Genomic DNA, 14,315 nt, shown 5'->3' with positions numbered 1-14,315 from the left:
TTTGGCTCTTGAATTTAAAAAAAAAAAAAATACAGGAATCTGTTGACATTAACAACCTTGCCAATTACTGCTTAGTCCTTTAACCTTTGGTCGGGGCAAGTGGTTCAGAAAATGACAGCAAAAGTGAAATAAGTCAATCAGAGAAAGACAATTATCATACGATCTCTCTGATATGAGGGATTTGAGAGGCAAGGCAGGGGGTCGTGGGGGGCAGGCAGGGAAAAAAGTGAAACAAGATGGAATCAGGAGGAAGACAAACCACAAGAGACTCTTAATCTCAGGAAAGAAATCGAGGGCTACTGGAGGGTTGGGGGGAGGGATGGGGTGGCTGGGTGATGGACACTGGGGAGGGCATGTGCTATGGTGAGTGCTGTGAATTGTGTAAGACTGGTGATTCACAGACCTGTACCCCTGAAGCACATAATACATTATATGTTAATAAAAATGACAGCAGGGGTGCCTGGGTGGCTCAGTGGGTTAAGCCTCTGCCTTTGGCTCAGGTCATGATCTCAGGGTCCTGGGATCAAGTCCCACATTGGGCTCTCTGCTCAGTGGGGAGCCTGTTCCTCTCTCTCTCTCTCTCTCTCTCTCTGCCTGCTTCTCTGCCTACTTGTGATCTCTGTCTGTCAAATAAATAAATAAAATATTTTTTTTAAATGACAGTAAAAATAGCTTCAGGAAATACAGAATTTTATCTACTTCACCTTTTTCCTTCTTTGGGCCCTTCTTGGCTCACAGATGATAATGTCACATGATACCAGTAAGACATGCATGAGGCACAGACAACAAAAATGCCAAGAATGCCTCCAGACTTCAGATGATCTTGAGGAGACATGATAGGACACAAAGACTCATTGGGGCAAGCCATTCTATATGGCTGGAAAAGCTCTCGAGCTGACTACCTGAGACATTGGCTCTTGGGGAAGCCTGCATAATGCAATGGGGGAGATTCGTACCAAGAGCCCAGAGCCCTGGCACCCCGTGGCCATCCCTGCCACAAGCGTGATGCGGTGTCTGCTCATGTAACAGACACTCATACTCATCCCAGGGATCTTGGCTGGAATGATTTATAAAAAGGCTTTTAATAAAGCATTCACACACATAACCATAACTGTATCAAAATGAGAAAGTAGTTTTGAGTAATCTGACAGAAACGAAGCACATGGGTTTTTAACTAGGGTAAATATAGGTGATGTTTCCCTCTCTGCCCCAAGCCGAAAAGATTAAATGAAAGAAATAAGGGAAAATAGGCCAGAGAAATACTCAGACTTTCAGCCCTTTGATTCACTCTCTGGATATGGATGGATCGAATTAGTGACTCATCTCCTTACTGAGGCTTTCTCTGAATTTCAGGGATCCTGAGTCTGAACTCTGACTAAAATACTATACTCAGCTACTCCAGAGTTTGGTGGTGAAGTCCCACTCCTCCAACTAACTCAGCAGACTGTGATTGAGATGTCACATTCTTTAAGACTACAAATTCCTCTTAATAAAATACACCCACAAGGTGCCTGGGTGGCTCAGTGGGTTAAAGCCTCTGCCTTTGGCTCGGGTTATGATCTCAGGGTCCTGGGATCGAGCCCTGCATGGGGCTCTTGGCTCAGCGGGGAGCCTGCTTCCCCTTCTCTCTCTCTGCCTGTCTCTCTGCCTACTTGTGATCTCTGTCTGTCAAATAAATAAATGAAATATTAAAAATAAAATACATCTCCATGGCTTGTATAAGTACTTCCACAGGGGATAGCAGAAAGAGAACAAGTGAGAGTGTGTGAGGATTTCCAGCTTCCTAGGAAAGACGTCCTGTCGTCGGGGCACTGATGTGGGAATGTGGGTAGAGGGAGTGAGTTCTAGCACTGAATGGACTGGATTTGCAGTCTTCCAAATTTGATAGGGATCAGACAGAGCACACGTGCACACACACGCACACCATCGTCCCGCTGTCTCTTGCCAGTTCCCACCCCCACTGGGAGACTGCCCGACATCACACGGGCATACCTTGCCTCTGAGGCCAGTTCTATGAAGAATCACAGCTTTATTTTCAACTGACTAACTTGGCATTTGGCTTGCCCAAATATTCCAAGTGTTAATTCCAGCAGACATCTCCGCGTCCCTCAAACCGTCTTACTCCACACTGTAACTGTAATTCGTATGCCAGAAGCGGTCGACTTGCAAGCGTTTGTCCATAAGGGATTTTAAGGTGCCCGATGAAGAGGAAAGGGGAGTAAGAGTCACAAATATCCACAGCCTCACGTTCAGATCGTAAGTTCTCTGCTCTCTCCACCCCTTCCTCACAAGTTATTCAGGGATACGTATCCACACACAATGGGGAAACAAATTCCTGGCCTATTCTTTTTCAAAGACTGGTACCCAAGTGGGCTCCACATGTTCAACTACTACCATAACCCAGATGTATTTAAACATGGAAAAAGATTTCAACTCTGGGCTATAGAGCTTTTCTCCAGCACACTCCCGTGAGTCTAATCCTTAAATCCCTACAATTTAATCCGAGGGGAAAATGAAGCTGCCTCTAGGTTTACTCTGTTAAGTGATCCAAAGGCAATTTCAGATTTCCATGTCAATCACTAATTCTGTTTAATAACAAGTAATGTCCCGCTGGCCCAGAATATTTTAAAGAACTGCCCTGAACTGCTTGCATTTCCTCTTGATAATCCAATATTTTTTAAATGTATGTTGTTTTCCTAAATGTATAAACATGTATACTTTCCATAACTATGAGGTTTGCCCAAAAGGTTATACTTTCTGCTTTGGGTCTATGATGCTTTTCTGAGTCATCTTCAATTATTTATTATCTGCCTAAGAACAAGTACAGCAAAACCTACACAAACAGTTTAAACTTTACATTTCTCTCAGGCTCTTGCAAAACCTGCTGACAAAGCAACAGTTCAGTAGGATTCTTGAAACTGGAGAATATTATATATTGCATTTCCTAAAATGCTTCAGTGAGTAAACTAAAGATTTACACATTTTGCTGGAGAAAGACTGCAAAAATAGACCGAAGCTGAAAGAAAATGAATGAACACCGGGGGGAGGGGGGTCTAGTTGTCTACACAAGTAGCTGAATAAAGAATCAAACACCAACATCAATACAACTCAAAGAGGAAGCTGAAGAAATCTGCCCAAAAGGGTGTACAAAATAGCAATGATATGTCAGCCAAGATGAACGAACTAAGAAAAATGTCCCCAGTGTATACGGCACAGCACTCTCCCCAGCCCCGCAAGCATCTACGGAAACCTGGAGGTTCTGGCTCAGGTCATCCCAGCAGCCTAGGAATCAGCACAAGATGATTCATCATCACCCCTTAGCGCCGTGGGATGGAAGTGTTCTTAACTAACTAAATTCCCACTGAGCAATGAACTGGCATTTCCAGCCTAGGGACAGTCCCTGCAGTCCCTTGAAAAGGTTCTGTCCGAGCAGAACTGAATTACCTTTCCCTGGAGGAGCTCTCAACCTCTGGCTCAAGGTCTAGAGAACAGCCTAGTGGTGTCCAATGAACATTGAGGAGTTCGAGCCGGGAATAGGGACACACAACCTACAAACAGGGAAATGTTCTTGGAACCCATCAGGGATAAGAGAATTTAGTGACAAGGAATAGAAGAATGTAGAAGATACCCAAATAATGCAGCACTGAGGTACGCAACAGTTCTCAAAGTGATAATTATGGACAATAAAAAATTGAAATTGATTAGAGGAACAACTTTTAAAATAAGCCACATGCATTCACGGGTGCCGAGAGATTGCCCACAGCCGTAGTCTTAGAGGAGCTGGCTGCAGTCAGTCTAAGATAATTATGTCCCATCGTTAAGAAAGCCTGGGGCTCTAGCTGAGAACAGTTCATCCGATCCCTAAATTATAAAAGAAGAATGGGTGAGTCTACAATTTACAAGTCTTCCAAGAAGAACCTACCTGAATGATCCCAGACCCAAGTTGGAAACTCCTTGAAGGAAACAACACAGAGAATTTGTAGAATTTGTAAATTTGTAAACTCAATCTAGCACAAAATGACATTTTTTTTTTCTAAATCGGGAAGGAAAAGGAGAGTCCTTCATTAGCACTGCGTCGCCGAGGAAAGACAGGACTCGAACGTCGTGTCCCGCAGATGGTCACAGTCTGCTCAGAGACCTCAGCTGGGGAACACATCTGGTGGCTATCAGGAACGGAATGACTGTGTTTTCAAGCGATGTCTTTTAACTGATTTCACAAAATCTGAAAGTGCAAAGTGTTCCAGATCTGGAAGGAACCTTCAACATCGCCTGGCCCAACCGTTTGTTTTATAAATCAGATTTCCAGTCCCCATAGCGCCAGGCCTGGCTTTCTGGCCATCTCCCCTTCCTCCTACATCCTTCCTTCGGAACTCCCCCAGCACACCTGTCTGACCCGAAGCAGCTGGTTGCCTGGGTGTAGAGACCCGTTGGCTCTGAGCCCTGTCAGGTGACCCCAGGAGATCTGTGGGGCACAGAGACAACCCTTGCTGACCTGGAATGACACCCATTCTCTTCTGCTTGGACCCAAAGACCCCTGCCCTGACTAGAGGGACTTCTTTCCATTCCCTGCCGGGGCATTGAGTTTGAAGCCCTGGTCTCTCCTGGGCTGTCAGCCTTAACCATCTCTCCCCCTGCACGGACACCCCGAGATCAAAAATTAGCCAAAGATGTCAACACTGCTGCTGTGTGACTTGGGGCCCTCAGCAGCCTCATCTGCAAAATGGGCATAAAACCAATATGCTGTCCAGGATAACTCATAGGATTATAGTGAGCAAAATTTAGCATTTTAAACAACAGGAAGGTTAAAATTAATATGTGGTTGTTAATACAAATCTCAGTAAGAAAGCAAGCCATGATCAACATGAGACTTGGGAGACGCACCTGCAGAGCGGTGCCCAGAACCTTGGACAGGCCTAACAAGGGGCTCTGCCTAACACGGCTGCGGGCACACATAGGCCTGCGCCCGGGGACACAGAGCTGCCTCTCTGCACAGACTGCGAGGGTCGCCCTGGATGTGGGGGCCCGTATCCCAATGCAGACCTCGCTGCGTTCATTCACGGTGCCCCCTCACTCCGTAAGATATGGATCTGAGGGCAGAGTGGGAATACTGATTTTGCTCCAGTCAATGGCGAACTGCTGAATTCCATTATTTCACCTCTGTCTTGAAGGGAGCCGTGGTATCGGCCTGGGCTGCTCCCTGTGGGCTGAAGACACCTGTGACGGGCATGGTTGAGCTCCTGAACAGTCGGTTGCCCTCCCCGGGGTGCCGCCAGCCGTACACGGTGGGGAGCAAGGAGCAGCCCCGGCTAGCTGCCCGTGCTGCTCGGTCGTGCTGAGAGCAGTCCCGGACGCGGCCACCACGGTGCCGCCAGCCTCCCTGTAACCTTGGGTTGGTTCCACAGTTTGTGCCAACGGTTTGTAAAGCAATGTGACACGTCCCTTCCAAATGCGCAACAAGAAACAATTCATCCGTGAGCTGTCAGCGCACATTTCCCATGAGGCATGAAAGATTCCAGGAGCTGAGGGATGCCGAGGTCAATCACAGGCTAATAATACGAGCCCGTCACTGGCGTCTGAAGAATGTTACGGAGGCTCACTTCACAGTTGGCCATGTGCTGCTGGACAGGGTCCAGCCCGGCTAGCCCCTGGAGTTCAGAGGCCGGGGAAGCCGAGCCAACGGCACTGGAGAGGGACGAGGTGCAAGTCACACCCTCCCTGATTGATGACATGTAGATGGAAACTCACACCCCACAAGCAGGGACGTGGCCCAAAGAAAACCCCAGAACCCGTCACACCCTTCCTCTCTGTGTCCCATCCTTCCCCACCCCTCACACCCAGTCCTATTATCAGAGCGGAGTCAGTATGGGGCGGAACGAGGAGCCTGGGTTAATGCGGAGGGAGGATCACGCTCCCTGGATAAGAGCGTCCATCCAGAAAAAAGGTGAGAGGAAACAAAGAGTTCGTTTTAAGGCTGAAGGATTGGAATCCCCCGGATAAAGGAAATTCGAACAAACACATCTTTCCGGTGGCCCCTGTCCTTTCTACGTCACTGCCCTGTCAGCTCCCACACTGTGGAGTTCCAAAAATGGTCTCTTGGTCATTGGAAGAAAACAATGTTGACTCTATCAAGGGCAGCTAGGAGATCTCGGGACAGGAAGCTCTTCGTTCTATCCTGCTAAGATAATTGATCCAAAACAGACACCAGAAAATCCAAACTGCTGCTTTGGTTTCTACTATCATGTCCAAATAAAAAGCCATTGGCTCTCTCCAGCCCAGCGTACCACCTCGGACCTCCAACCACTCTCCAACACCCACCAGAGGATTCCCAGCGAGCTACAGTCAGAAATGATGGCGCCACGTAAGCACAGAAAGTCTCCACCAGTGATCCGCTGAGAAGGGCCGAGTGCTATTAGGAAGTTCCTTTTCAAACTGAATAGTTATCCAGGGAAAGAGGCATATCCTTCCCTTTCAACATTCGCACTACCAAGCTGAGTAAATCAGAAACACCTTCTCCCGAGACAGCAACCTGAGCTTAGAGCTCGTCTCTAGGAAGAATCTTTATGGGTGACGATGATAATAATCGTGATGCTGAGTGGTCTGTTTTCCACATATCTGTAACAACACCAGTCTCTACAACCTCTCTTCATAAGGCTTCCTGATTTGCCAATTTCATTATTTGTCAGGATCTCTCCACCCGGTCTAAGAAGAAACCATTCTCGCAAACAACAAAGACGTTTGTCAGCAAAGCTATTCACGCATATAAGATCCAGTCTTCTGGCTGGGGCATCTCTGAGATAGTCCCCCAAGTCAGCAGCTTCTAAAAGAAAAACCGGCATTGCCTAGGAAAAACTCAGTTAATGCACAATTAATTAAAAGCACTAGACCAAGCAATCTCTGACCCATCGAGCCCCAGGACTCCACATTGGTTCTTTCAAACCCTCTATTTCTGGGCGTCCATGCTGCGGCCCATCAGCTTGGAAAAGGTGTGTCTTCCTTCTTAAACGGGAAGCCCACATAATAATAGTGATTTTTTCCAGCTCATATTTCTGGTCAGGAACAGCATGAAGCTTTATCTCCCTAGGGTAGAAGAAAGGCAGCGGAGCTATCAAAACCTGCACCTGCACACCCCAAACTTCCCCAAAGCTGGGAGGTGCCTGCCTGCATCTCTGAGTAAATAAAGGAGATGCCAAAGGCCACCTGTTGCGGGGTCACTCAGACTGTGAGATGTCCCGGGGTGGGGACGGGGTCACTCAGACTGTGAGATGTCCCGGGGTGGGGACTCTCCCAGCAACACCAGACTCCGCTCCGTGCTGTTAGTGCTCTGCTCACCCTAACATCCCCAGCTGAGAACATCGGTGGGATAGGACTAGAGGTGAGAGGATCCAAGTTCAAGGGCCCTGCTCCCTCAGCCTACCACACCGCAGAGAGATCCTTGTTTCAGCCTAAGAGAAAAACTTCCTCGGATCTCCCAAAAGAAACACCCTTTTGTGGGTTCAGACCCAAAGGCAGCTGTGGATGCATACGAGAAGGCCTCTTCGTAGCTGCTTCACCAGGAAACCCTCCTGAGTTTTTGTCTCCTCATCTGTAAAATGCGGACGAGGAGACCGGCCCGCCTGCCCCCCCCCCTCCAGGCTGCTCCGAACTCCACGAGCTGGACTGTGAGAAAGCCCGGCTTCTCCGTAGAGCCCAGGGCACACCTGCAGGGGTACTGCCCATAAATTCAGTTCAAAACCCCGAGGCTTTGTGAAACACTACAGTGGATTCTAAGTTAAGCATGCCCTAGCTTTTCCCCCAGCAAAGAGCCGTCACCTGGAGCAAGAGATGAGAGGCGTGTAACAGATCTCTGTGTGGTGAAAAGAAGAAGGAAAAAGAAGTAGGACACATCTGGATGGCAGGACGAAAAAGGGATCGTTTTAAGCCTCAAATGTAAATACACGTATCTGTAAACAGAATAATAAAGTCACGTGTATGTTTCATCTTAGGTATTCCACATCGTATGTATATAAAAATACAATGCACGTTACACGGGCATGTGTCTAATCCTGAATGACAAAGTCTGCGAGGCACAGCGACACTTGTACGTGTGGGTACCTGGGTACCTGGGTACGAGGGTGCGTGGGTGCACATACAGCTGTAGAACGACTTCCACGGGCCAGCTCAGGATGCAGGAGTGGGAAGGAGCCTCAGAGGCAGAGGCAAGAGTGTAAGGACATGTCATAAAGCACCGCAGGAGAGCACAAGTCGTATCCAACGGTCAGTGTCCTCGGCTGAAATCTGGCAACAATCCAGATCTCTTCTCCTTCCCCCGGGCACGAGCCATGGGATTAGATCGAGGTCAGGGCTGGGAAGGGCATGGGAGGAAGTCCTAAACACCTCCTTAGCCCAGCCTCCAACCGTGGCTTGCTTTCTGTGGCAGGATAGGATATGCTATGTGGCTAAAAGGACATATTCACTCAGTGGTCTAAGACCCATCGGGACAGGCAGTCTGAAGGCCTCAGGAGACTGGGATCCCATGAGAAAAATGACAGGCAGCAAGCAGAGCAAAGTACTTACCACCATCCCGGGATATATATATATATATATTGACCACCGGTCCACGAAACAGCCCTATTAGCATCATTCCCTCCCCCACATAATAAGTGGTTCCCAGCTGTTCTGTGGCTGAGCAAATCAGGTGGCAGAGCCCACGTCCGCAACCACAGCTGGTGGGAAGTGTTGTGAAGTATGGTCTTTGGCACATAATGAAGGAGAATGTGAATCACTCCCGCAGTCCGTACGACCCGTCTGCGTGTTCATTCTGTCACTCCACAGCGTTTTAGCTAATGTGCACACACATGTTCTGTCTTTCACCAAAACTGGACCATGATCTCCCAGAGAGCAGGACACAGAAGTGTATCCTGTGGATATTCCACAACACAGAGCATCAGGATCCTAGCTTCTCACTCCACAGTAAGTTGATAAGAAACTAGGCTGAGAAGTAATGAACGGGCATTTAAGCATCAATTTTGCCTCTTATTGAGATGGTGGGCAAATTACGAACCTTCTTAAACCTTCTTCTCTTCATCTATAAAATAAATATAAGAGAAGCAACTCATAAGGCTTAGCACAGTGCCTGGCAAAGAGTAAGCACTCAAAAAATGCTCGCTATTCTTCTTAATCATTCACTCTTCCTGATGGACACACGGTGAGTGACTGAGTACCCCCTCGATGGCTCAGCCCCTCCATCAGCGAGAGGTGGCTCCCCTGTTCCCAGATGGTAGTCCTCAGCAAGGCTGGTGTCAGAAACTCTAGCCAGTGGAGCTGCAACAGATCTCAAAGGGAGAGAAGGTGCCCCTGGGAAGGAACTGGAAATGGGGGTGTGGATAGTAGAATGGAGAGGTATACAGGCATTGGGTAGGCTGGGTGGCCAGGATATAATATATCTCCCAACACTCAGGACTGCCCACCCAAGGACAAACTTTCTGGCTCAAAATAATGATGGCGCTTCCATTGAGACACCAGAGCCCTGCTGGGAAAATATTTGTGGCCGAGGGACAGCCAGTAACATCAGTCCCGTGAACCGGTCAAAGAGGTGAGCAATCCCAATTCAGTTAGGAAATCAATACCTCGTGAGAGTTTCAGGCGGTTCTGCACGGAGGGGAATCTGGCTGGCTAAGGCCAACGTGTCCCGCAAGGCCTCGCTGACTTCCCGCAGCTCGCTGGGGGACAGCCCGCACACCAGGGCGGGCAGGTCGCAGTCCTCCCATCGGAGGAGGAGCTCCTGCTCTTCTATGTCCCTTCTCAGCTGCTGGTCTTTTGCTTCCAGCACGGACATTCTTGCTTGGAGAGCTTCGATCTCTTTCTGCAGAGAACGGAGAAACCAGGTTACATAAAGGAACCCTCCTCTTGGCAGACTGCTCTGCTGGTAATGAGCCCTTTAAGTGAGAGCCAGCCATGTGTACGAGCGCCATGAAGTTCCCTTCAGAGGCAGGCAGATTTTTGGAGGTTTGCTGGAGTGGAAAAACCACGCCAGCTTTGTGTTTCTGATGTGCTGACATAAGGAAAAATGTTCCCTCCCAAGTACTAAATAACTATGGGGGGTGGGCCAGGGATCTGACTTGGAAGAACCAAGCAAATACATAAATGACTTACTTCGTTTGCAGGCAGAAGACCTGGAACATAGGGAGAAAACACCCTGTGCTTGGGGTACAAGCCAACCAGGGAACGCAGGTCATGAGCTGACAAAGAAAAGCAAACAATCCTCGGTTGGTCTGTCCCCAAACGTGAAAATGCAGTGTGTAGAGAAGACGAAAATCACAGTTTCCTAAGTCTACAAGATCGAAAGAGCAATGGGACGCGGCAGACAGTGCCATGCCTTGTACAGCTCATAAAAATATTAAATAAATTCCATTTTTACTAATGCAGCAAACCAAAATCTGAAGAATCTATAGAGTATCATCCAGTCTTGAGGCCAGAGAATAAAACACGCAGCAGGTTAGTGAACGCCCGTTGTGTGCGCCGTGTAGGAGCAGATGATCATCTCACTGCCCGTAGCATTCTGAATTTAAAATGAGACTCTTTCAATCCCCACACTCCCGAGTCCCGTGCATTGGTTTCTGGCTGACAAGAGCAGAGCTCAATCCCGGGGGTCTCCCCATCTCTTATCTATGGGCTCTCAAACCCAAAGTACAGATCACCTCCAACTTCTACCTCCTGACCCCACTTCCATAGGGGGTGGGGGATAGAGACTGGGGAGAGGCTGAAGATCCAGCCCTGAGACACTCCAAGAAGAAGATAATAGGTCTCCCATCGGCCCAACATTATGATATCAGCACGGTTTCCCCACCTTCACCTCTGCCCACGTCCCATTCTCTCCTTTCTTTCTTTATAACTGTGGTAAATACACATACCACAAAATTCACCATCTTAACCATTCATAAGGCCGGTTCCATGGCATTAAGCACACCCACACTGCCACACAACACTACCACCAACAACTGTCCAAGACCTCTCCATCTTATAAACCAAACCTCTGTCTCCGTGAAACTCCAGTTCCTCGTGGCCCCTCCTTCCCCCAGGCCCAGGCAACTGCCATTCCACTTTCTGTCTCTAGGAATCTCTAGGAACATCATGTCAACGGAACCATAGTATTTGCCCTCCTATGACTGGCTTATTTCGCTCAGCATGGCGTCCTCAAGGTTCATCCACGTTGCACCACGTGTCACAACTGCCTTCCTTCTTAAGTCGGTGTAATACGCCATTGTGTGGTTGGACCACATTTGGTTCATCCATTCATCTACAGATCTGCACGTGGGTTGCTTTCACCTTTTGGCTCTTGTGCATAATGCTGTTTGGGACACTTCTCTGAGGGCTTGATCTCAGTTCCTGTAGGCGTATACCAAGAAGTGGAATTGCTTTATGGCGTGGTCATTCTATTTTTAATGTTGTGAACACCCACCATGTTTTTCTCTTCCACGGGGGCCCTATATCCTATTCTTTTTTTTTTCAAGATTTTATTTATTTATTTGACATAGAGAGATCACAAGTAGGCATAGAGGCAGGCAGAGAGAGAGAGAGGAGGAAGCAGGCTCCCTGCTGAGCAGAGAGCCCGATGTGGGACTCCATCCCAGGACCCTGAGATCATGACCTGAGCCGAAGGCAGTGGCTTAACCCACTGAGCCACCCAGGTGTCCCCCTATATCCTATTCTTAAACAGAAGTCAAAGTGAGTCTTTAAAATGTGGTCAGATCATGCTACTTCACTGCTTTACATGGCTCCACAGCCCAGTCACAGAGAAGCCCGAGTGCTTGCTAAAGTGTGCAAGGCCCTCCAAGACCCCTCTTCTCCCTAACCTTCTCCTCTACTATTCTCCCCCACCCTGGCCTGCTGAATGCTCTCCAAATGCATGAGGCACATCCCCACTGCAGGCCTTCAGGTGGCTCTTCCCTCGGCTTCCATCTCGATGCACAAGGAGTTGATCTAAGCCTATGCCTTTGGCTCCTACTGCCCTACAACATAGGAAGGTGATAATTTAGGTATTAATTATGTTTGTCATTTCTCATCTAGCTCCCCACGCCCACCCCTACTAGAACATCAACTTCACAGAAATCCTTGGCCTTTTAAACAATATCTGGCACAGGGGAGGCATTCAAATACCTGCTGAATAATGAATACCCACCTTCCCCCAGAGTTCTGCCGAGAACATCCCCCTCAAACACGAAAGATCCCAGGCTGGACTTACTTTCTGTCCACTCTGACATCATCGGGAATGATGCAGACCTTTAACTGGCAAATATCGTTCAAAACCAAAACCAGACTTTGCATTTTCAGCTACCCAAACTGATGTGGAGAACAAAAGCAAAAGAAATGTAGAAAAAATAATACAATTTCCTTTGCAGCCCACTGACAAGTACTTGAGACTGGCAGGGTGACCTTCCCCCAAGAACTCAACTTCGTCAGTGTGAATACTTTGCTGGAGGCAAAAGGCAACCTTAGCTTGACATTAGCCCCACTTGCAGGATCCTGCAAGTCTTTAACCCAGAAAAATCCCTTTGGAAACTTTCTTTATCTCTCTACCTACACTGCCCCCCAAGATATATGTTAGCAATCATCTTTGAAACATATGGCCTGCTGATATACCTCTGAAGGGCTCCTGACTAAGAGTTTAGTAGATAGTAGTAAATGACCTCTCAAGGTCCTGGAAACCTTGCTTCCCGATTCCTTAGAGACTTACACTATCCCTAACCCCTCCAACTTGAAAGTATATAATCAGTCCCTCTTCAAACCCAGTGCACCTCCTTCTGCCCACAGGTCCTGTCCCTATGCTTAAATAAAACCATCTTTTTTGCACTGCAGACATCTCAAGGATTCTTTCTTGACCATTCACTCCCAAAAGTCATACATCACATCACAAACTTTTATGATGATACTCACTGAATATATAAAAGTGTTCAGTTTACTGGAGAATATTTTCCAATTGTGATGACTTTTGCCTCCTTTTGCCACCTTGCTGTTGTGGGGACTTGGGTGCAAACTCAGATAATAAAATACTCTGCACGAGGAAGTAAGGATGGGAGGGCAGTCCACCAACTCATCCAAGCCCCACAAACCAGTCTAAATGCATGCCATTGTTTAGAATTTAAACCAAGATGTTCACTTGGGTGTTAAAGACCTATGCTCTTTCTGGAAATCCCGTTGCCTTCAACCGATGCTCCCTTGTTGTTCCCCATTCCTGCTCCCAAGCCTCAGGCTCCAGCTGGTGTGGACCCAGCTTCAAGGATCCCTGCCTCTGGGGGAGGGGCCCCCCTCAACTTCCAGAGCACCCAATGGCCTCCTGCCTTTAACTCGGTGCTGCACCTGGACTTCTAGCCCCTGACCGGTTCCCACCAACTGTCACCCGCTGCTCTGGGCCAACCTGGAGCTCCCAGGAGATGTCTACCAGTTTTTCCCAGACCGCGAGCCTTGCCCAGTCCACACTTAAAACTCTGCCCCTAACAACTGCTCCTTACACTTCAACTCTATGCAATCTTCCATTAAGGTTTTTCACAGCACAGATTTCTTCCCGCCTTTCCAAAGAACCCCGTAAAAGGTCAAAATGATAAAGAGGTGACAAATTGGCCTGGCAGACAAGGAAAGCATATTCGAAAGGTAACAAGGAATATCAAAAACAGGCACAAACAGCAACGAGCTTTCAACCCCTGTGTGTAATGAGATTCCTACAAGCCCTCCAGCAACCTCCACCCAGCTCCCCCTTTCGTACTTCACGGGTGGACGGCCAAAGCTCTAATTGCTTCACTTGAGCCGAGCAAAGACCCCTCCCCTGCTGCATTTGGCTTCCATGGGTAAGAAAACACTGGCCTAGTTCCTGAAGGTTCTTCACCTGCTTACCTGCAACTGCTGCTTCTCCTGAAGAAGCCAGTCTCGTCTGGTGACGGACACATGCAGGCTGTCCAGAGCGCTGGGTTCCAATAGCTTCGGCTCCCCCCTGGGTGGGGCGTGGGCGTCTTCACCGCAGGCCCTTAAAGTAAAACGTGCATATGGGTACAGATGTGGAGAAACTGAAATCCTCAGAGCTACAAAAATGTTAAGAGAAGAGTGCCTGGGTGGCCTGCGGAGTCCCGGGTTCAAGTCCCAGTTCGGGCTCCCTGCTCAGCAGGGACTCTGCTTCTCCCTCTGCCACTCCCCCTCCCCACCCCACTCCTGCTTGGCTCTCTGTTTCTCTCTCTCTCTCCAATAAAGAAATAAAATCTTTTTTAAAAATGTTAAGAGAAAGAAATTTCACAAAGTGGCCACCGGCTGTTCTCATCCTTAGGCGGGCCGCACGGATAAGGTCCCTA

At 48.3% G+C, this 14,315-nt stretch overlaps 1 protein-coding gene across 6 annotated transcripts in view; it reads right to left on the bottom strand.

Moving 5' to 3' along the window:
* Positions 1-14,315, bottom strand: part of DISC1 (DISC1 scaffold protein) — a 371,634-nt gene that overhangs the window by 230,427 nt on the left and 126,892 nt on the right. For 3 of the 6 annotated variants that reach the window (XR_001176909.2, XM_013047589.2, XM_013047588.2), the window contains exons 5-6: positions 13,867-13,996; positions 9,606-9,841 (exon numbers count right to left, since the gene is read on the bottom strand). Coding sequence is in view for 5 of the 6 variants with exons in the window: in XM_013047589.2 (XP_012903043.1) it covers positions 9,606-9,841; positions 13,867-13,996 (366 nt within the window). In the remaining variant the exon portion in view is untranslated. Of the gene's footprint in view, positions 1-9,605; positions 9,842-10,131; positions 10,218-13,866; positions 13,997-14,315 lie in introns of those variants that run through there. The other 3 variants (XM_045087246.1, XM_045087247.1, XM_045087249.1) reach the window with 3 other exon arrangements.

Source organism: Mustela putorius, unplaced genomic scaffold (assembly GCF_011764305.1).
Source record: "Mustela putorius furo isolate JIRA1106 unplaced genomic scaffold, ASM1176430v1.1 tig00001075_pilon_pilon_pilon, whole genome shotgun sequence".
Classification (NCBI taxonomy): domain Eukaryota; kingdom Metazoa; phylum Chordata; class Mammalia; order Carnivora; family Mustelidae; genus Mustela; species Mustela putorius.
Note: the sequence above shows the minus strand (reverse complement) of the source record. Positions and strands in the feature narration are given on the sequence as shown.